The 23,399-nt window shown below is 46.1% G+C and overlaps 1 protein-coding gene across 1 annotated transcript in view; it reads left to right on the top strand.

Annotated features, from left to right (window-relative positions):
- The window catches only part of smog (G-protein coupled receptor 158 smog), a 139,644-nt gene extending 118,009 nt beyond the window's left edge, over window positions 1-21,635 (top strand). The window contains exons 5-11 of the mRNA XM_084605558.1: window positions 4,531-4,640; window positions 5,396-5,640; window positions 8,366-8,507; window positions 11,358-11,463; window positions 17,390-17,569; window positions 18,019-18,415; window positions 20,221-21,635. Coding sequence (XP_084461684.1) covers window positions 4,531-4,640; window positions 5,396-5,640; window positions 8,366-8,507; window positions 11,358-11,463; window positions 17,390-17,569; window positions 18,019-18,357 — 1,122 coding nt within the window. The 3' untranslated portion in view covers window positions 18,358-18,415; window positions 20,221-21,635. The remainder of the gene's footprint in view (window positions 1-4,530; window positions 4,641-5,395; window positions 5,641-8,365; window positions 8,508-11,357; window positions 11,464-17,389; window positions 17,570-18,018; window positions 18,416-20,220) is intronic.
- The last annotated feature ends 1,764 nt before the right edge of the window (window positions 21,636-23,399 follow it).

Below are 23,399 nucleotides of genomic sequence, written 5' to 3' on the forward strand. Positions count from 1 at the left end.
GAAACATTTTCCAAGGCAGTAATCTGGAAGAATTTCAGCGTGTTGTTTTGTTTCCTTTCCGGCGGTTGTCGCGACTGCACTGACAATTTTCGACCGTTGGCCAGCAACCATTTTCGCTGCTGCCTGCGCTGCGCTTACTGAGGTGATAAAGTTTCGCGCAACAGCTTCGAGAGTACCGCAGTCACCGAGCCTTGCTTTTTATTTTATTTTTTTTCGGTCACTGGCCTGACTTTCATTGCCTTCTTGGGCTATAAAACGCGACCGACAGAGGAGGATGGGGACCACGCGCGCACCATTCAGAAAGCCCTGTCGCTCAATTGCTTCGTTATCTACCCCTTTCCTCTCTCTTTCCCCTCTCCGGCAAGAAGCGAAACTTTTGTTGCAGATTCTTTTTTCTGATTAGCGCTCTTTGCTCGAACCAAACGCCGACCTCGACTGCGGCGAAAACTAACATGACCGGCAAACGGGAGGATCGGTCGTCGGAGGGCAAAAGAACAAATGGTGACAATCGATCAATCGCCTGTGCGCTTGTGCTTTTAGGAAGAGGAAGTGGGGGGAGGAATACGTGCCGTGCAGTTTCACCATCGGCTCCGGACCGGACGTGTTCAGCTCTAATTGAATGGTTCCGGGGGCCGTGTTCTGCGCGGCACCGTGAACGGTAAGGCGGGCATCCCTTTATACACCCACGCTTGCCTCCAGATCCCATCCGGGAGGGAATGAAAGGGAGGTCGGCCGCGAACACAACCGACTCAGAACACACAAACACACGCCCAGGCGCATGCGCGAGCGAATAAACATTCCTTACATCAAACAAAAACAAAACACGCTCGTCGAAGTGGAATCACCGCTCTGCGCTGTCTTATATCATGTTCAGCCAAACATGAGAAGGGAGCATGCGGGTGTGCAAGCAAGTAAAAAGTACAAAAGCAACCGTGAGTGCGAGCGGTTTCGGTTGAGAGAGAGCTTACCGAGAAGGCGGGCGACGACAGCTAAACGAGGGACATTAATGCGAACAGTAAACTTTCGGCTTGAAAGATGCGACCTAGTACTGCCGCTGAAGAGCGGCGCGAGTCTCATTTTCGACGCGAGGGCGCCGTCTGGTGCGGGGCAAAGCGGGGACTGTCGATTTGGGGAGCTAAGCATACAAGCCGAAATTGGCAGGAAAGAAGGGTAGAGATTGGAGTCGGTGATAAAGGAGCGCTGTCGCAGTGACGTGGCACGGGGAGCGTGGCAGATTGCAGTGGATCGTTTGCTCTGCCCACTGCTCGCACTTGGCGTTGAAGAATGGAGGCAGCCGATGTGAAGCTGTGTGTTAACCGCGCTGGCGGTGACACTCCCAGCTAACAAACTTAATTAAAAGATCCCACTCGTCCTCGATTTCCCGATAATTTCTTTGCGTATCGATGTCCCTTGTTTAGCAGTGTGTTGCTGTTACTTGAACAATGGACGAAACCAAAGTAGATTTATCTGTGAGGTTGTCAAGCGCCAGCTATGCTCAAGAAATGGCCGTTTTTTGCACTTGCGATAAGGACCCTATTTCAACTAATACTTTGAAGAATTGTTAATGTTTCTGAACTTGAGGTGCGTATGCATGGAGGAGTTTCGTAATAATAATTAGTGATATTACTGTCTGGTCATCTTTCTGAATGAAGCGGTGGGGGGACAAGAAGGCGACAATTACGTACGCTACTAACGCTTCATAGCAATTGTCATCACTGCTAATCAAAACTCTTTTTCTTTTTGTTTACTGGCGAATTATTTACAGTTTTATTTGAGTTTGCAGCGATGAAACAGGCACTGTACGTTAGGTCGTTTTCTTAGCCGAGGGCTGTACTGAGGCCGCTGCGTCACGAACAGGACAGCTGATCTGTGATGCTAAAAAGCGCAGCCGACGGCAGCGGTGGCGTAGTGCTTTGAGTTTCAGCCTCATTTAAGGAGGGTACGACGGGATTTGGTCCCAGAGCCTCCGGGTACGCACCGGTGATGCAGGGGGTGCAACCTTTCCCTCGATCTGGGGTTCGCCCCACTTGAGGTGAAAGGCTTGAAACGTTGCTTTTTGATAACGCGCTCTGTAAAAAGGAAAACACCTTGAGTCATGGCACGTTTTACCCAAGCTATACCTCATGTACTATCACCATATAGAAAAGCAGACGCTCGGCTTTCGCATCTCCTGAAAATCTCAATATTTATGAGCGTGAACAAAACTGTATTTTACGCTTTTGTGTACTAGCTTCTCGTAGCAAGATTTTCCACTGCTGACGTGGCACTGTTTACAAAGCCACTGAACTGGCGACAAACTTCTCCTCGACGCCTTTACCTAACGCTAGAAGTACCAAGCATGCCAAACGTCTACTGTCAGCGCTCAAAAAAATTACCATTGCAGCTTGAGGCGAGTTTAGCGAGAAAAAAAAAATTGTTTCTTTTTTGCTAACGAAAATTGCTATGCGGAATTCATTTTAAACAGCTTGCCGGTGCACAGAAGTTGGCTGGGCGTTTTTTGGCGCTCTTCGCTGTTACTGAGAAGAGAGACAGCGATACACTGTATCACAAACCTTTTGTGCCAGGCGAGAAGCTGGTAGAGGGCTTGTCATACAAGGAACAGGTGGCCTTGCAATCAAGCCAAGCTCTCCGGAGCACGGGATTTAGTGGGTGGCTGGGGCTAATGTGGTGATTATATGACTGGTGGACATTCCAAGAGACACTGAGAGAGATTAACGTCATTTTCTGTCAAATGGGGCATGAAGGCATGGGATGATGACGGTCGGTGCAGATGTGTCCTACGGCTGTATAAAGGATGTTAAGCTGAATTTTGCGTAGAAGGTTCCGTTCCGTTAGGGTGATGGAACAGTCGACTTTCTCTGAAGCTGCCGACGTATTTGTCGGTTTGCTTTCGATAATGAGGTATCTCTAGTCTGGACGCTGGGTATTGTAAAGAGGCCATGTGGCGCGTAAGCTAGTTACCTTCTATTGTGTTAGAGTGAGTTCAGTCAGTGCGTCCATCAGCTCTTCGCGGAAGCGAGATGGAAGGTTACCTTTCTGATTTGCTGTAATAAATTCTTAAGAACTGAAGTACGTCCGCGCGATTTAGAAGTAAACTTCGCAGCATCCAGCAGACCACCTACGGTTGGGAGCATTACTAGAGACAAACGTCGGTAGTGAGATAAAGAGCGGGCCCAAAGTGTGTGTGTGAGGCAGATTCCGTCGGGACAGGGCAACGATTGTATATGCTGCTGCATCCATGGTAGTACGTAGCGCCCCAATCTAAATATCGCTATGTTTCGGAAGTGGTGGATGATGATAATTTTCTGCCCTGCGCCGGCCTCGTGTCTGATGCGGCCCACATTCTGTCGCAGGAGGCTCTAAAAATGTTTGGATTTGGGATAGAGTGACCTGTGATAGACAGGAGGTCTATGGGAATAATTGCAGCCTGCTGAGTTACCCATTTGTCCCGTTTGGAGATTAAAAGCCTCGATGTCACCTACGGAGTTCAGTAAGTGACAGAAAAGGGCCTGTGACAGGGAGCCGGCAGTGAAGGTTTGGATGGGGAAGTGGTGGGCAGTTTATGCAAGGTGATGATAGCAGCTTCGGAGTATTTGATTTTTGCCGTTGATTGGTTTGAACATATCGAAAGGCAGACAGAACTTTTATTCCTGCCAGCGCATTGATTAGCTGACACGTCTTGCCCTATACGCAGTCCCGCATGTCTTCAGTTTACTGAATTCTCGTGTAAACGAATTCATAGTACGCGACGTATTGGTGCTCACTGAATATTTTTTCCTGTCATGTGCCTGCGTATGGATTGGCTGCGTTCGTGTTGGCACTTGTTCTCTGCCAAAATCTGGATTTATCCGGCGGTGTAACGTAGGTTGAATATAGTGGCCAGTTGTTTGGCCAGGTGTGAGAGTCGAATGTTGAATAGGGTTCGCGATACTAAGGAGCTTTTTGGCATGCTTCCCCTGTAAGACGAACCGGGGCCCTGGTTTGTCTGGTATGAGAAGCCGTCCCTTACAGGTACTTGAAAGGCCTGGCCATGTTCTGTAGAGTTGAGAGCTGGAGTCGGTGGGGATTTATAATTGTTATAAGGCGCCATGTGCAATACAGTACTGCAGAATGCTTGCTGTTCTCACTTCTCTCGTGACAAGAGTGTGAATATGGACCGCAGTATTCCCTGGAATGCGTAATCGAAGAGCGGGAATGTATCTCGTGAGGACATGTCCTATTTGAATCCATTTGTTTGGTGGGTAAAATTCGATGCCTTTCTTAAGTGTTATCGAGTAGGAACTTCAAGCTTGCGTGACATCTCTGAATTCGTATCAGAATAAGTCAACCAAATTAACTGCCTAAAAGCCCTACACTTTAATTCAATGTCTTGGGAAAGTCCAGCCAATGTGTTCAAACTGTGTTCAGACTCTAAATGTTTCTTTATTCTCACGTACTTGCTTGTCTTGTTCTTTTTTTTCTATTCAAATGTTTCTTTATTCTCACGTACTTGCTTGTCTTGTTCTTTTTTTTCTATTCTGCTTATTTCAGATCATAATACGTTATTTCGAGCCGACTACGACGACCTGTTTAATAGAGCCTTGGTTCCGCGAGATAGGATTCATCGTCCTCTATGGCGCGCTTTTATTGAAGATTTACAGGTGAGACCTCTTGTTCAATTTGAATGTGCATGCGACTGTCAGACATTTGAGCCTAAACACCATATAGCAGCCAAAGCCTCCTGAGGTGCATTGAAGTTTCCTTTTGCTCTCTCCCGCTAACTGTTTCAAGTGAGTACATGAGAGCGAACTAATGTTTTTAGCAGGTACCAAACATGTCTGAAAATTATTTCACTCATTAAGATAGCTCAGTAGCGACGATTTCGCGTCAGCAATGCTGCAAACGCTGCCAGATATTTACTAACAATCGACAAAACGTCCTCGTTAACATCATCATCATCATCAGCCGGACTATACCCACTGCAGGGCAAAGGCCTCTCCCATATTGCTCAAATTAACCCGGTCCTGTGCTAGCTGCATCCACTTGACCCCTGCGAACTTCTTAGCCTCCTCCGCCCACCTAACTTTCTGCCGCCACCTGCGGCGCTTTCCTTCCCTTGGAATCCAGTTTGTTACGCTAAGCGACCATTAGGTTATCCTCTCTTCGCACTACTTAGTCGTTAATACAAAATATGAAATTATAAACTTCGAGCATGTTTCTTTTTCTTAATTAAACTTGATGCCGTGTCCCTAACATTTATAGATTAAACTTGTTCCCATCATTTTGTAGGAGTCTTGCCTCCCTGCCTGTGAGTTTTATGACGCTCCAAATAACCTGCGTCAATAGAAATGAGGTCGGCGACGGCATCGATGTTCGTGTTGTGATGTAGGCTGACGGGACGAGTAAAACCTTGCAGGATCCTCGCCGAGTTCCGGACGCGCAAGGCACATCGCGTGTGCGTCCGGGACAAGGACCTGCTCAAGTACCTGCTGGGGCTGGTGCTGGTCGTGGCCGGCTATATGTCCGCATGGACGGCCGTCGTGATGGACAACTGGGAGAAGGGCCACAGCATCCTGCAGGTGGCCCGCGCCGGACCCCCACGCTCCGCGCTGCGCTTCCTCGTCTGCCGCGCGCTCTGGTGGGACTACGTCACCGAGTTTGGTAGGTGGTAGATGGTTAATACAAGGCTGGTTTTTTTTTTTTTTTTTTTTTTTTTTTTGTTCGAGACGTTTCTAATTCTATTTTCTTCGGCGCCCATGGCATGTACCAGCACTTTTCTCTCTCCTTGTGGCACGGTAAACTGGCAGGTCTACGCCTGTCAGGTGCACTTCGATCAGGCATCATTTCTCCATTATTTTCTTCTTTCCCTCTTCCCTGTGGTTTTACGAACAACCTCTAAGCTGTAATTTAAAAACCTCGTCGAAGAAACAGAACCGCATCTTGTGTTTGCCGTTCTTGGCTACAGTTTGTCCCTCTTTTTCTTTTTTATTGCGTAAGCAATATTGTGCCAGGTTTGGAGCCGTCGACGCCACGCTTGACTTTGAGCCGCAGCTGCGTCGACACCGGAACCGCGCCTTAAGAGAAGGGAGGAAAGGGGGAATGTTAGCATTAGAACGAAAGCTGACGTACCGCTCTCTCCTGTCCTCTCGCACTTCGCACTCCTGCGCGTTCCCCGGATCGCACTCTCTCACCGCATGCGATGCGAGCAGGTCCGATGTTGCATGCGTGCGTGGAAATCAGACACGTGCGCCAAAGCGATGATCGGGACGCACCACTCAGGGTCCAAGGGGCGGACGGCCGCCGCCCAGGGTAAGGAATTGCGCAGTAATAAAATACGCAATAAAAGACGATCGCTAACAGGAGTGAAAGGGGAAAAAGAGAAATAGGAGTCCGCGTCGGGGTAAATCAGTTGCTATGCGGTCTTACAAGCAGAAGCATCGGCGATGCTACGATACATGCCCAACCTTAAGCGCAATATCGACAAGCGTCAGCCCGTGACGTCAGTGGAGATGCGGCGGCGCTGGCGACAGCAGTGATTTTCGTTGTATATTCGTGGTGTAGGCAAAAGCGCGAACCGTTTGCATTGGACGCACTGCGCTTGCTGCGTTTTCGGGCATAATTCCCGATATTTCTGCAAGCTGTGGTGCGGTTGATTATGTAGTGACGTATTCGTAAGCTAAGTAACATCTTGTATAATTTCACAGCTTAATTCCAAACATCAACGTTTACGCGCAAGATGCTATAAAGTTATTTGCTTTAACCAGAGCTAAATTACTGCCACATTTTTTTTTTTTTTTCACAGCTGCGCCTCGACTACTTACGATTTTTGTTGTTTGACAAGACTGTTTTTTTTCTTCTTTTGAATCAGTGTTCATTACAAATAAATGTTCGCTCTGAAATTGTAGACAAATGATCGGGAAACAGGAGACGTCCTTTCTTCGCGTGATCGACTTTCGAGCTGAGATAAAACCCGATGGTATTTTCTTAACGCAAAATTGTATTCCAGAAGCTCTGTCGATTTCCGGCGTGTGCGAAAGTCTGCCGAGACACAGAGCGCTTCTCGGGCCACGGACACATCGTGGAGCGCTTCGCCGCGCGCTTATATACGCACCTACGTGTCCTGCAGTGTTATGATTGGCGACAGCTCCCTCCACTAAACTTTTTTTTTTCATCTTTTTCTTTCCGTCACATCGTTGAGTGCCACACACAAGCGACAGGACAATCACAGCACAAAAGCATTTTTGCTTCCCCTCTGTCATGCGACCTGCTCAAGTTTCCTTTTGTTGAATACTCTGTAAGGAACACGCGCAAACAGCGAGCGAGAGACCTAATTCGAGGCAGCAGACGCAGTTACATTCGGAATTGAATAAGAAATCAAAACCTGCTTTGCCATTTGAACTAAAACTAAGCATGAAATGATTAGAAGTGAATGACATTAATTTTCTGATTTCCGGGAAGTCTGAAAATTTCCAGCTACACACTGAAAAAATATGTCAACTACGAAGCCTACATGCCGAGATAAATTTACGCCCAGGAAACGTCAAGTTGTATTTTCATTATGCCCCTGCCGCCGGCGGTGACTATGTAATGATTATTATAATTATCGCCGCCGCCCTTGCCTAGTTTCGTTTGTCTTATCTACTTTGTTTTCCTTGCTCCGCGAAAAAATTATTTTTAGCTCCTACTTTATTTGTTAACATTCTTACTGGCTTCTATCACCACCGACTCATTGATGGTGCATGCTGAATCAATATCACATTATTCTTTTATGAATACCAAATAAATAGGCTTGTATTCTTTGCATGCGTGTGTACCGCCTTCACATCAAATGTGCCTGTATTAAGATTTAATGTACCGCTCGAGAAACAACCTTCACACATTGCCGTAAATTGGGCTTTGTATTTCACAGCCAAGCGATAAACATTCTGCATAGCCTTCGTGGGATGACTTCGCTATCCTTGAGGAGTTTTTACGGTGGGTGCACCATACAGCAGCGTGAAACGCAAGCGCACTGCATTTAATACTCCCACGACATGACGCTCTAGGAGTGTCCCGTGGTCGTCGTGTGTTCTGTGGCACACACACACACACACACACACACACACACACACACACACACACACACACACACACACACACACACACACACACACACACACACACACACACACACATATATATATATATATATATATATATATATATATATATATATATATATATATATATATATATATATATATATATATATATAAATTTTGTTTTTAAACAATAAATCCTAAGAAAATAGCCCTCAGTTCCGAGTTCTAGCAGTGATTCAATATATATCGCGGATACACTATTCGTAAGCGAGCCTTGTGTTTTTGTTTTCTCTCTGTCTTTACAGGGGAAGCTCTGTTCATGCTTTTGGGCATCTACTTAGCCTATTGTATACGTAATGCCAAAGTTGAGTACTACACAGAAAAATGGACTCTCTGCTGCTCTGTTTACATCGAAACCTTGTTCTCCCTTAGTATGTACATAATTCGGTGAGTATACGCTTTTTTTCACTCACTCTACCTTCGTGCCCCAGTTTACTGTGCGCTTACATTTTGTTTCTTGAGTTCTGTTTAAATTTTCGTTTCTTTTTTTTTTTTTTTTTTTTCGAACTCCACTCTGCCCTGTAGCATCTACTTCGGCAGTAGGCTGAGAAATTACCACTTATGATTGGCTATGATTATTCAGGCCAACGAGTGCGTGCGTTCTTATAGTATTGGCTTCATGGGTACCAGCAGCTGGCGCGCATGCTGTGTGGGATTTGTCATAAAGTGTATTTAATTGCATAAGTTCAAGTACAAGTGATGTTAATGTGGTTACTCGGTCTTTTATTCTTTTTTGTGATTTTTTATTTACCCTGCTTCGCAGTGTTCTATACCTTCTGCTTTTGAAGTACCGCGAATTAACACATTTTACTATTCGAACGTACTTCATACTCACAAAGATGCTTTCCCTCCCAATTTGTCTGGCTTTTCTGTGCGCCTGCTTTGGTGTAGCAGAATATCTCATTTTTCGCACGTTTCTCGCAGCGCATAGCAGAAGCCGCCGTGGCGCTCACATTTCCATTTTGCATCACATTTCCCAGTTATGCAATGCCTACGTTCCATCAGCGGCACAGTTGCATAACTGTCACTGATCACGATGAATCCTCCCCATGCTAGTAGGCACACCGCACACTATTCTGTTAAATTCTTCTTTTTTTTTTCTTTTTTCCGAATCCGCTGCTGATAATCCAGTTCGGCCGTTCTTTTTGTCTTTTTTCTTTTCGGCATTTTATAAGCTGTCTGTGCATGAATACGATCCCTACCCCGCATTTTGTTTCCTAGTTCGGCAGTTTCGTCGTACGCACTAGTAATGCAGGCTCTGCTTGTTTTAAGTAGGTTTTAGAACAGCTTCGAATAAATTTGTGTAGGGCGACCGCAGGACTCCAGTTGGTGGTTCGTAACCCGGGATTAAAGCAAAATATTTGCGTACAGCTAACCGGATGTGTAAAAGCCTCGCTCGGAATGGTCAATGGAAAGTCAAACACTATGGCATAGCTCCCGATCGTAATCTTGTGTGAAATGCTCCGCTTCAATAATGTATCTTCCACATTTTCGAGCTGACTGTATGCAGTCATTTCCTCGTGGCGTGAGCACTACACCGAGGCAAAATACAGAGCCACAAATGTCATCGCTCCTAGCAACTTAGTTCGCCTTGGGCCTTAATAAAAGGCAGAAAAACAATTAAAGCAAGGCATTTTGTCTGGTAATTGTTTCTGAGTGAGTGAGTGAGTGAGTGAGTGAGTGAGTGAGTGAGTGAGTGAGTGAGTGAGTGAGTGAGTGAGTGAGTGAGTGAGTGAGTGAGTGAGTGAGTGAGTGAGTGAGTGAGTGAGTGAGTGAGTGAGTGAGTGAGTGAGTGAGTGAGTGAGTGAGTGAGCGAGCGGGCGAGGAGGTTCAAGGCTGTCGCTTTTAACCTATGCCGCGAATTGCGACGTAACCTCATGCTTTCAAGTACTATAGCGATGCCTAACGGCCACGCTCAGAAAGAGAGGGAGCTGAAAAGACAAGGTTGATGAAGGAGAGCACACACACACACACACCCTTGTATTTTTTTTTTCTGATTTCATAGCCCCATATAACAAAGCAAGTAGTGTGTCAGCGTCCTGAGTACTCTGGTTGGAACCCACGCAGGCGCTATACCTCGATTCACGGCGCAATTTCGAAATTCACTGCTTACCTCGGCGCGATTTCTTTTTACATTTTGACATGCTCGCGAAGCGATGCTCATTGCGCTCTCTTTCGTAACCCGCCTAGTTTGTCGCCTCTCTGTGCCAAGCGTCCAAATCTCGCAACGCTAAAGTGCATGCAGCAGGCACCCTAATACAGCGTAAACGCACAGAAGCATCGCGTGCCATGAAGCTAAGTTCGCGTCGTGCCTCAGCGAGCGGTATCACGTGTCGAAACTTCGAGATCAGATACATATATATATGCGTGTAATAATTTGTTCAGTGGGAACGCATCTACTCGAATAAAACCCAGCCACAGCTTCGACAGATGACGTCACATGTAGACATTTGATGCGCCACGTGCTGCAAGCGCTAAGCGCATAATAGAGTTTCAACTCCTCCATCCGAGCCTATGCTTCGTTTGTTTAGTTTTTTTCTCTCCGTGCAAGCGCAATGTTTCTGAGAAGGAAAAGTTTGCACACGTGTCGTGTTGCAACTCACCGAGGCAGTTGGTATTGACATGGAATGCATGGATGAAAAATTAAAAAAAAAATAAAGTACGCTTGTGTGTATGTGTGTTTTTGTGGAAGGGAATGGCTCCACTATTGAAGCTGAAGCTGGTGAGCGTTGCACAATACTGCCGGGCTTATCCAGCGCTCAAAATACGAGTGTCCGACTAGCGGTTCTGGCAAGTACTGCTGATAGAAATGTATAGATACAGAAAACGCCCATCCGCTTCACAAATGAAATACTGCCTGCTGCATTTCATTTTGTGTGGCAGTGCTTTTTTTTTTTCTTTTTTTTTTTGCGCAGGAAGACATGAAGAGAGGATTTAGGCTTTACCGAGAAACATTTCTTCTACAGTGCTCTGCTAACAGTTATTATTGCAAGCTTTTAATGCGAGAAGCTCAAAATACCATATAGCGGAACAAATGTTACCAATAGCGCTTTGTTCGATACAAAACAATCAATAAATAAATAACCAAATGTGATTTTCGAGAGGTGTTGACTGTCGTCTCCACCTGTGCTATTACTGAGTCACGGTGCACACGTTTATTCTTCGATTCTGTCTAAGCGTAGGCTCAGTTTTAACACAAGTGTCGTCGTTGCTCGCACTTTTTGCGTTTCTGCGCAGGCACGCTTTGGCGGCTGTTCTCGAGCCCGACCATGTATTTCTGCTGTACTTCATTCGCTGCCATTGCACGGTCACTGTCATCCTGTTCCTCGTATTCGCCCCCAAGGTGAGTACTCCGACAGTTGCAGTGCAGGCCGGCATGTCGCCGACAAAAAAAAAAAAAAAGGAAAATTCAATTGAGAACTTTACTGCCAACTCCAAACGTCACGTTCTTCAGAAGCACAGCAGGCACACGCACGCTATTTGGTAAGGAGGGCGAGGGGGGGGGGGGGGGGGGGGAAGGAATAAAATGGGCTAAAGAAGGGTGACCGGTGCACTACAGTGCCACATTCGTTTATGTTGGATGAAATCATACGCACAACAAAGAAATCAAATGAAAGCAGCAAGAGGGAAAAGGAAGGTTGTAATAAGGGAGAAGAAAGGAAAGGAATAGCAGAGAAAGGAACCACATTCTGCATTGCCCAAAAGGTTACTGACAATTGGAGTGCGTTGCTTTCCCTTCATGCTATATTTTTGCCATACGCCGTTTTTCCGACGAAGGTAGGAGAGAGGGAAGAGAACAAAGAAAAACCTGACAAATAGTCCAGCAGCCAGTCAGTTTCCTTTTAGTGCGATTGCGCTATTTCACCAGGTCTATCCGGGCTTTCGGGATATGCGCGACTGATACTGAGCATTTCCTTACCTGTATACCAATTACTAATGAAAGCATTTGTAGGGTATGTAAAAGTGGTGAATAGTGATCGTGGTAAATAATAAAAAATACTAATTAAATAATAATATATGGTAATTAGTGAGTTAAAAGAATAAACTAAAAATAACAAGAAAAATTAACAACGTAAAAATAAATTTAAAAAGAGAAATAAAAAGGAAAATAAAGATACTAAAAAGTTAGTGAAAATTACAAAACGACCGCGAAATTGCAAGGGCACGTCAGACCACGACAGAATGGCGAGTGAGCCGGGTCCTTCTACTGCCCCGGCCGAAGAAGCGCGTCGTGTCCGGCAGGCTGAGTAGGAACGGGAGAAAAGACGCCGTAACCGTGAACACGTTGCCTAATGTGTGTATATACCAGAGCTTAACCAAATCGAAACTTACATAAAAAAAATCTGGTCAAAAGCAAAAGCGAATTAAACAGTGCTTTCGCACGTTTAACCTTCGTCATAGCGTGACGTCACGCACCAAGTAATAACCGAATAATAAATACAACACATGACAGAAAAATTGCATATGGTCGCGAGCATGATTCGACCCCACGCTAAGCTGGCAGGTGAGCTTCACTGGCAGCAGTTTAAGGCATTTATGCCTTCGCCGCTGTCTGACATCGCACGTGTTCACCGACCGCATTCTCGCGCTGTGCGTCGCCGTCTTCATTAGCTTCCATTCGAGTTCAGGTCAGTTCAAAAGCAAGCCCACGTAGACACTGGCCGGTGCAAGCGAAAATTTGAACAATGGTTCGCATCCACTTAGGCAGCCGTGCCACGCCGCAGGCGCTAACCACTTTTCGGACTGTTCTGTGTAGTTGCTGTGGGAAAGAATAAAGACAGAGTGTTTCGTGTCTACCGTTTTCTCCTCACGATGGGGTCCCTGTGTGTTCTTGTTCTAGTCTTCTCTGTCTCACTCTCTATTTCTCTCTCTCTTTCTCTCTCTTTCTCTCTCTCTCTCACTCTATCTCTTGGGCTTGGCTTGGCCAGTGGTTTGTCTTGCATTGGCTTGTTTGTGCCTTAATCCAACGCAAACTAAGCCATCGAAGAACAAGTATAATTGGTGTCAACTGGTAGTGTAGAATGCCGTTAACGGTTCTTGTCGCAAATAGGGGCGAAAGAGGGGGAGTGCAGCAATGAAATCAAAGGAAAAGGAGAAAATGAAATGAACGGAAGGAGTACAGAAAGAATATTGGGAAGAAAGAGGAAGCAAAAGGAAGGAAGGAAGGAAGGAAGCATTGAAATGAAACGAATCAAATGGAGAATAAAGAAAAGCAGACAAAGAAGTGCGCCTGCATGTTCTGCGTATTGCGCTTGCTGGGAAATAAGCAAGACAACGATCGCACTAGGTTCTTTCGTATTTCTTAAGTAATCGATCCGTATCTGCTCTTGCCGCTCTGCGCAACTTCGCTACATGCATGCGTACTCCGGGACTGAGAATAATTTAAATATGGCTGGAAGCTGAGTCACGTTCGCACGTTTGCAGCGACGCGGTTCAATCCGTGCCGTCTTTTTAATTGGAGTGCGTCCTTCAGAATCAAGGCAAGGGCAGCTAGCCGGGTGCCGTCATATACTCGAGGAGCGGTGCGCTACAGATGCCGTTCTTTTCAGCTGCAGCTTTCTTTTGAGGCGCACGATGGCTCCTCATTTTCGAAACCACGAAGTTCCACAAAAAGCTCCTTGGACACGAAGAGACGCGGACTTGAGGTATCCAAGCTTTCAGAGAGAGCGCGTGGTGCCTTTGAAGAAAATGGAAAAATAAAGACGCAAGGAGGGAAACGGGAATATTTTCCCCCATCTGGTTATGCTCACCGAAATTCTAAACTCGTCGGAGGTCGTATTATTTACGCTCCTTCAAAATTGTGAACTCAGAGTAGATGACTAGAAATTTTTCTTGCCAATTACTTTTTTTTCTTATATGCGCCGAAACGTAGGCGAGAACGGAGGTAACAAAAACAGGAAAGCGTACTGGTCTCATCGGACAACTCCCGCTCTCCTTAAATTGCGATCTAAAGTCGGCCGCCCACTGGCAAGAAGGTACTGCAATAAAGATAAGCAGAGAAGGAGGGGTCGCGTTATTAGAACGGTTCTCCGCTTGCCGATAATGATCCCGGTTAATGCAACTGAAATCAGCTCCATGAGAGGGAATCGAGTGAGAGCGGATTGCAGAACGAGGCCTGAAATCTAGCTCCGGCCCTGCGGCACATCCAATGCACTTCTTTTTTCGCTTAGTCACAGAGCTCCACTCTGCGTAGGCTGAACACGTCCCAAACGCCTTTTCCCTTAACTTAATGCAATGCATTAAGGCCCATGGATAGAAAGACGGCAGAAGGGAGAATGTAAGGACTAATACATCAGCCGACAAATGAACAGGAAACGAATACTGTAAAAGCTGCTGGAACATCCAGACAACACAAACTGGAAAAAAAAAAAAAAAAAAAGTACACGTTAGATCACAACCTTGAAATTGTGCACATCTTCTTTTTTTTTTTTTCGCTGTTAGAGAGCGGTTGCGAACCACAAGCGTGCCACGGAGCAGCTTTATTGTCCCCATTTCCCTGCATGTTTTCCATATACAAAAGCTAAAATATGCATTGAAATAAATTGACTTCGACGGGCAAATGCAAAACTTAGGAATAGTTTTTCCTTCGCTCCTTGGTCAATGTGATCAAGGCTAACCTAGGTCACTCGGTAGGGACGGAAAAACAGAGTATCTGGAGACACCGCTCAGACGGATGTCCGTATGGAATTGCGGCCAATGCGAAGATCACTGCTAAATTAGAACAAGTCTGCCATCTTCCTTGCATGGACGAACATGTTTAGACAATACATACTCGTGTTTCTTGCAACGACATTGCGCCAGAAATATGCAATTGGTTTGGTTTAAACTATGGACCGGGTTTGACGTCCAAAAGCGATTATGAGAGACGCCGTAGTGGAGGGCTTCGGAAATTTCGACCACCTGGGGTTCCTCAGCGCGCACTGGCATCGCCAAGCACACGCGCGCCTTGCTTCTCGCTTCCACCGAAAAGCGGCCGCCATGGACGGGATTCGATCCCGCAAAAGAAATTTGACTATCTGCACAGTAATTATAGAAGTTACAAAATGATGATGTCATGGCTTTACTTTTCGTACTTTCGATAACCTTTCCTGTATTTATTGCCAGCGAGCCACAGATTACTCAGCCGTTAGTCAGCGCTCTGTCTGTGCCTTCCTGCCTGTGTCCTGTTACCCTGCGCGCTGTACTGCCAAGAAGAATTCATCCTTTTCAAGCGCGTTCAAGTCATCAAGGCGATTTTTCAGTCCGACACGCACCCGCCGGAAGCATGCCCGTTGTAATAACGGTTATCTTATAATTCACACTTTCTGCGAACTTCTCGCGAACCACTTGTTGCACATCACATCATAGTTATTATACGGTTGTGCGTACCATGATCTCAAATGTCCGAAGGACTGGAAAACTTAATAGCAAAACCTTACCTCCATGCACTCATCATCATCATCACCATCCATGTATTGAGCTAGCTTCATTGGCGAACCGCAAGACCGAGCACACTCGCGTTCCTATTTTTGTTCGTCTTAGCAAGGCCAAACTCTAGTTCTCACACCAAATAATAAAGCCAATAGAACTTAGCAAAAAGATAATGCGCTTGCTCTTCCATTTTGAAGCAAGCAAAGCAAGGAGCGTGAAGTAAACATAACACAGTTCTTTCCCTCTAGCTTTAATGATTTGTTACAGTTTATCGGCAAACTGTTTTCACACTTCACATAGAATTGAACCCGATAGCTATTAATACATGTATTTTAGCACACTTTTGAATAAGCATTTAAGTGTAGCCTCGAAAAACAGCCACGTGAGAGCTCTTTTCGAGTTCCTTGAGTAGCAAATGTGGGCCTCGCGTTCACAAAGAGAACAATTGTTTTCTGTTTCCGTATCATCGAAATCCCAGTAATCATGATATACACAAAGTATTTACGCCCGACTGCGCAAATGTACGGATGTATAGTTAGGTGAATCATTGCACATTGTGTTTTGCGATGTACATTTTTGTCCGTTTTGAGAGCTTTTATATGTGGCCGTATTTTTTATTCAGTTCAGACGTTGGCTGAGCTTTGTGTTTTTTTGCTCACTTTGCTTGCGTCCCAAAAATGTCATTAACACTGTTAGTTATTTAATATTGTCAACGTGTACATTTTTCGCAAAGCAGTTTGATGTCTTGAAACCGCTTTTGTGTTTTATATCTGCTCCCTCGTCTGCTTGTTACCTACGATTCCCAGACTGTCACATCGTTTGATTGTAATCAGTCAATTTTATTCACACAAAGAGCTAAAATTTGCAATACCCCAAGACGTTAACGTTCTTTCATTTCTGTGCATTGTGCCGAGCATGAGGTTTGATGCGAAAAGAGTGAACGCGTCAGCCCGAGCTGTTCTCACCGGAGGAAAAATGTGGCGCCTCGATTTCTATAATGACATCACATATGTGCACATAGCTATCACGACCTTACCTCTGACAGGAAGTAGTGGGCAGTTAAGATGGCCGGACACTGATATGTCGACAGGTTACATAACGTCACGAGACCGCATGACACGTTCGCGCGAGCTGCGGAAGCTCTTGTACGATGAGGGGAGTCGAACCTACCTGGACCTTTGAATCCCGAGACAGACATTCTACTTCAAAGCTTTCAAAGCTACGCAAGCGCGTTCGGGCTGTTTTGTTGAAAAGAGACTTTACATCTCAGACGGGTGGTTTTTCACATACCGTTAGTACCTTACGGCTGCACATCAGTAATATCGCTCATAATGATCATGGTTGCTTGGTTAAGCGCCATAAACCCTCATATAAGTAACAAAGTAATTACTAAGTATGTGATAACAGGGACGGAAATTAAGGGATTAGTGATAAAGCGAGTAATATAGTGTATGTACGTGAACGATGACCAGCAAGACGATCGACCTGGTTCATTAAAGCTGTCGCTTCACAGCCATAAAGGCAGACTTAAGTATCCCCCATATTTTTATTCTCTCTGTTGTCCGTGAGCCACTTTATATTGTTCTAAATGTCGACAGTGTCTCTCCAGATACTGAGAACAACAATCTTTATTAATACGTGCGCTCGCTTCATGTGGTCACGATCGTCACCGCGCCAGATAGTTTCTCAGTCGTTTGGGATTGATCTTCCAAGTATTAAACGCAAAAAAGAAAATAAATATAGGAGCAGGAGTATTAAGTACACAAATACACAAAAACGCGCCAGTGTAGTGTGACAACATGTGCTTTGTGCTCACGGGCGCGCGGTATTCACGGTTGAATCCTTTCATGGCAACGCAGTTATGGTATCACCACCGGCCTCCAAACTTGGCAACAGAGCATCGCAGTCGTCATTTTTCATCGTATGAAATTCCGGATCCGCATCCAGAGAATCTGAAACTCCACGAAGCCGTTCTTTCCAACGGAGAGGTGGACATTGCAGACATAAACCTGGCAGACATGGATCCGGAAGACATAAGGGTAAGACCCGCAGTACGTGGACCTACCATTCTCTTTCTCTTCTACTCTTCCACTTCCGTTTTTTTTTTTTTATCCGTTTTTAACTCCCTGCCGCACCGACCAAGAGGTTGTGTATTTCGACGGCTTACCCCTAACTGGCGAATTCGATTCCTGGTCACAGCAGCTTCTTTTCAGACGAAAGTTCTGTCGGTCATAGATTTCAGGGCAGCTTAAAGCCTCGCGTAATCAAGTTCATTCCCCAACTTTACGCAATACGGTGTACCCCACTGCATCTTAATCGACTCTGGTTCTTTAGAACTCATAATCATTCCTTTAGTTGCTTCAAAGTCTCCTCAGTGCACTTTCTTTCTATGTATCGGAGTGCGACTAACTTACCTTGAAACCTTGGCCATCCCCTTTCCGTCACGGTTTCCTCACTGCGCCTGCGTGTTCTTCCCTCTGCTGCACAGGCTGAGCTTCGGCGCGTGTACACCCAACTGCAAGTGCTGCGGAACAAGACGATGCGCAAGGACAACCCGCACATCTCGAAGCGCCGCGGTGGCCGCAAGGTGACGCACCGGCGGTTCTCGCTGCAGCCCTTCCACCACAAGCACAAGCACGCGCACGCGACGGCGCACGAGCAAGAGACCACCGAGGTCTCCAAGACGCCCGAGGATTCGACGGCCAGCGGAGAGGGCGGCGGGCCCGTGCCCGACGGACCGTCCGTAACGAGCGTCTCGGGCATCGGCCGGCCCCCGTTCGACGACGCCGCTCCCTCGACGCCCGTCACCCCGTCCCGGAGGTCCTAGGATGCCGACGTCGCGCCGGAACACCACCACCACCACCAGGACACACACGACGACGCAGGTACGCACTCCCCACCTGCTCTGCGAGAAAACCGTGGCTCAATTCACTTCTACTCCATACACTCATCACAAATCACTTGAATCGCGCCTGCACAGAGGTGAACACGCTTGCCTATAGTGCTCGGGCAGCCCCGTACGGAGCAAACGAATTGACACTTCTAAGCATGGGCTTGGGTTCAGACGGAAAGCTTGAAGCAGCTCGAGCTATAAAAGCACCGAGGCTCGTGCACCAAAGGAAGTAGCTGAGCTAATACTTGCTTTATTGGTTCTTTGTCAAGGTAAGCTTTATTTGATCGCATAATTCACATCATTTCTTTTTGCAATTTAGTTCGTCGCAGGGAGGCATCAGTTTCGTGGGATTAGCACAAACATGATGGATACTCATGGACGCACTGCCTGTGAAACATCAGCTGCGTGACTGTGAAAAGGCTGATGCTGCATTTGGCTGTTTGTGTTAACTACCAAAATCAAGAGAGGAACCTCCAAAACCTGGGGAGCTAAATGCACTACCGAAGTGGCACCGCTTTGGCGCACTCTAGACCAGCATGCTCAGCTCTACAGTCAGCTCTACAGCTCTACGGAGTGTAGACCCGACGGCAGAGCTCGGTAAACCATACATAGACAAATGATTGGGCAAGCTACATCTTAATGACATCTAAGCGACACATCTCGGAGCGAGACAACCAGTTTGGGGCCCTTTTTAATCGACAAGTTTATAAGTTCGCTGGCTTTGGCGTGTAGCGCTCCTTTTCGCCTAGATATTCTTACATGACTGTAATGCGATTTGACATGATTGTAATTCGATATCGAAAGGTACCTACTCATATGCCAGCAGATAAAAAGGGCCCACTAGCAGCTGTCTCGGTCCCTGGTGAGGTCAGTCGATTGGGTTACGACGTACTTTAGTGAGCTCTGCAATTGACTGGGCGTTGTCTACTACCTTTACTCCCGTCAGTACTTACAGTCGCGCACCGCAATACATGCAAAGTGTCGATCGGCACCGACTACAAACTGCGCGATGCTTCAGTGGGAACATCTAAGGTTCTCATTCGTATAACTAACAAGATACGTTAATTTCTGTCACGAATTCGGGTAACGGCTACGTCATGCACTCGGCTTTCACGAAACGATGCCTGTCTCAGGTCCTTTTCGGCCTAGGCAGTTCTTTGGCCTACCACAATTGGCTTATGACAAAAAAAAAAAAAAAGCTAGCTGTCATGCGAACGCGGGACAGTTGTGCGGACAGACGCCGGTGATATGAGCAACGGCTACGGACTCTTTGACAGAAAGGTTAGCGGACACACTCGAATGCTAAGCGACGTACGCCAAGGAAACTCTGGGAGGCACGGCGCCGCAGTGAAAGACGTAGACAGAAGAACACACGCAGCCGCGTATGTATTCTTTCGTCCACGACTTTCCCTACCGCACCATACTTCTCAGAGCATGTCGCACCAACTTGCCCAATTTTTTACGCTACCCAAGGGGACGTTTTAACAGGCCAAACAACCCTCCCCCCCCCCCCCCCCCCTCCCTTTCCAAAGACCACTCTCTTTTGATGTCGACGCGTCACCGCACCCCCTGGTATGCCGATTCTGTAGAAGAAACAGTCGTGCTCTTGTGTCCGTAAAATTAATATTACCCGCAGAAAATGCACTGAAGGTTGCCTATGCAATAGTAAAATGGCGGGCCGATAACTTGATGCTCATCGGTATTATTACTAATCAGCACACCATACGGCCCCTTAAGTGCCCTCAAAATAATTTCCCTTCTTTTTTTCTCTTACCCCCGTTTCCCCTCCAAACGCAGGCAATGGGACCAAGGGAGCGTGCCAAAACCTCTAGGACCACACAAAAAGAGCCAGGAACGCGCAACGGCCGGCGCGATTACCTCTTCGCACCTCTCCCAGCTGCCATCGCCGGATCTGCCTCCGCTGCTGCAACGCCTCAACGGGGCGGCGGCGTAAAAGCAGGGGAAACACACGTGCCCACATCTCTCTAGACACACACACCCACGCGAACACGCACACACAACAAAAGCACCCGTGAGGGGTATCGCGCAAAGGCCAACAGCGCGCTCGCTGCCTGCCACACACGCACTCAGCAGACTCAAACGCTGGGGGTGCGTTCCGATTCTTCTGGCTAGACAAAAGGGGCAAACATTCAAGCGACAATGCGGGCTATTTAAATTTCGTTCTGTTGCCTATTGGGCCATCAACAAATAAAACGAAAACGTACAGCGTAGTGGCGGCAACAGAGAGCTCCGCCCCAGGATCTTCATATTCCCTCAGGGCTGATTTCGAGAAGGCATACAATCAACCCTTTGGCGCTCCAAAAACGTTTTTGCCGCTCCCTAAGCTGTGGCACATCTCAGCGAGTCGAAGAAGCCGTGCGGCACGTCATTCACCCTTCACTTCATTCTGAGCTTCCTTGTCGCTCCGCAAGGATAGATAGCCACTACTTGCCAACTTTACGAGATTACACTGGTGTAAGCAGTGCGGCTTCATCGATGAGCGGTCTATGATGTCTTCGCATGCCACGACTTCACAGCGTCAATCGTAGGAGCATTATGGAAGGCCCGTAATTGAATACTGAAGTTTATATTTATGATGTAAGATTTATGACGAAGGCGACAACACCAAATAAAGAAACAATAAAGAGGTCGGCGCCAGCGTTCTAATTCGCTGATCGAATGTGCTGGTATGAACAGTCACCGCACGCAAGCCACGTATTATTGACACCTATGGCTTCAGACTTTTTCCGTCAAATGACCAGCGTCCAAATGGCTATATGACTGGCATTTGAGCTAACGAGCCATCTGTAGCAGCTCGTTAACGTTAGTGCGGCGCATGTACTGCCGGTCACTAAATTTTAACAAATCCTTGCTAGATCGCTTAACTACGACTGGTACAATAAATCGTCTGCAAAGCGGAAAAACTGAATGAACACGCAACTGACATTTTGCGTTACCTTATTAATGTTACCACTGAGGGATTGTTAGAGGGTAGCACTGCGCTGAATGCAACAAAACGAAGCACGAAAGAGACTGGCAAGTGTGTGATGCCTTTGTAGTCTGAGTAGTCTCCGCTATCCCGTATTTAAACGACGTGTCTTCAGTGTAACATACGAAATTCTTGCACCATGTCTTCCTCACATCCTTCATCATACGTCGTAAAGTACCAGGACTGATATTTAAATATTTTTTCTTTATTTAAATGAGCCAAATCCACCGAGAAGGGAACTGAGAAAAAGCAGAACTTCGTTATTCAGGGAAAGTATAGCGCTATTGAAGCAATTATGTGATACGCTTTATATGCCAGTTATTGCAACTCTAAGCTATCGTGTGCTGAAAATTATGCAAAGGAGTTGATCAGTATGAATATGTAATTGTTTAATTTGGGTCTCCCCGATGTGAAACAGGAAATTTGGCTCATATGCTTCTGTAAGCTTAATATACACAGTAGTAATAAAAGCCATATACATAAAAAATTTGTAAAGATTAATATGTGAAGTAAGAAAAAATCCTATTAGAACTTACAATAGCCGCGGTGAGCGGGACACCACAGTGTTTCACCAATACAATCAATTCGGTTATTGCCAATAAAAGGCTTGTGCCACACGCGCAGAAGTGGCAGCATATTTCTCTTAGTTTCGCGCTCCGACAGCAGCGAAGCGAACTAGGCAGAATGAATGGGACCTAAAATTTGTTCTATTTCAAAGTTTATTGACTCATATCGAAATGGTAGACACAGATAGTACACAAAACCAAAGGACCACCACTTACCCGTTGTTTTCTGTCTGTGCTAGCGCAAATAACAATAAATAAGAACTTTAAAGAGCAATGTAGCAGAGGCGCACTCTGCTACAGGGGACAGAGCTGATGACCTCTTAATTTTCCGAGACCTTACACATCGTATGCAGTCGATCGTAAAGATGTAAAAGGAATGAATGAAGCCAAGCTCGAAACAATGCCAACTACAAGGCTCAAGCAGACGGAGAATGTTCTCGTGAGTGTATATGACTCATCCCGATCCATACAAAAGAAGGATCTAGCTAATTTGTGCTTTTTTTTTATTTGACGCAGAATATTCGCGCAGGTTTTCTAACATTTGCGGGACAACTTTCGCTACTGCCGTATTTTGATAGAAACGTGATCTGGACGTGCTTACCATTACTCCAAAATTTGGTTTAAGAAGAGAACTCCTTATTTAAAACTTACAGGTCTGCATTCTCTAAGTTGAATGAAGGATATAGCATACGAAGAACATATTGTTACGAGTTACTTGTGACCACAGTCTTTCTATTATTACTTCATTTCAGCAAGGTAATGCAAGTAAAATTTGCATGCCGCTAAAAAGAAAAACAAACTTGCTTTGTTTTCTTCTAGTCGAACCGGCTGCTTTTTAAATCTGTCTTGGTGCCTTCCAATTCGCAAATATGCCGCCAAGGCCGTCAACAGTGTAATGGAAAGGAAACAGAACGAGCCGGGTATATTGATGAGTGCAGAAGCTTTCTAGCCCCACATCATTTTTTCTTCGCCTGTCGTCATTTGATGGACTGTCCGCATGTGTCTCTTCCAAGGCTGGCAGAAAGGAATCGGAACGCACCCACACTTAATCGGATGCCGCTTTCCTCATCATAGGCTAGGCACCACCACCGTCTCGTTAACAAAGAAACTAACATGGTTGGCATCCACGCGCGTTATTCCCTATGCCACCAGTTTCGCTTTTTTTTTTTTTTTTCATGCCAAATCTGCGCCGTCTTTCTCTGGCTTGTTACAAGCCCGAAATGCATTCACGCATCCCAATTGTTTCATTACTTTTATTGTGTTCATTCTTCTCTCACTTTTTTTTTTTTTTTTTTTTTCACGGAAACAATCTCGGCCTGAAAGTCAAAGGGACCGAAGTAATGAATATCTATCTATATGCACATACGAGTAGGCATGCCATGCACAGCTCGCGCATGCATGAATAGAAGCAGAGAACGACG

This window comes from Amblyomma maculatum, chromosome 6 (assembly GCF_055883805.1).
Source record: "Amblyomma maculatum isolate TAMU_Amacu chromosome 6, ASM5588380v1, whole genome shotgun sequence".
Lineage (NCBI taxonomy): Eukaryota > Metazoa > Arthropoda > Arachnida > Ixodida > Ixodidae > Amblyomma > Amblyomma maculatum.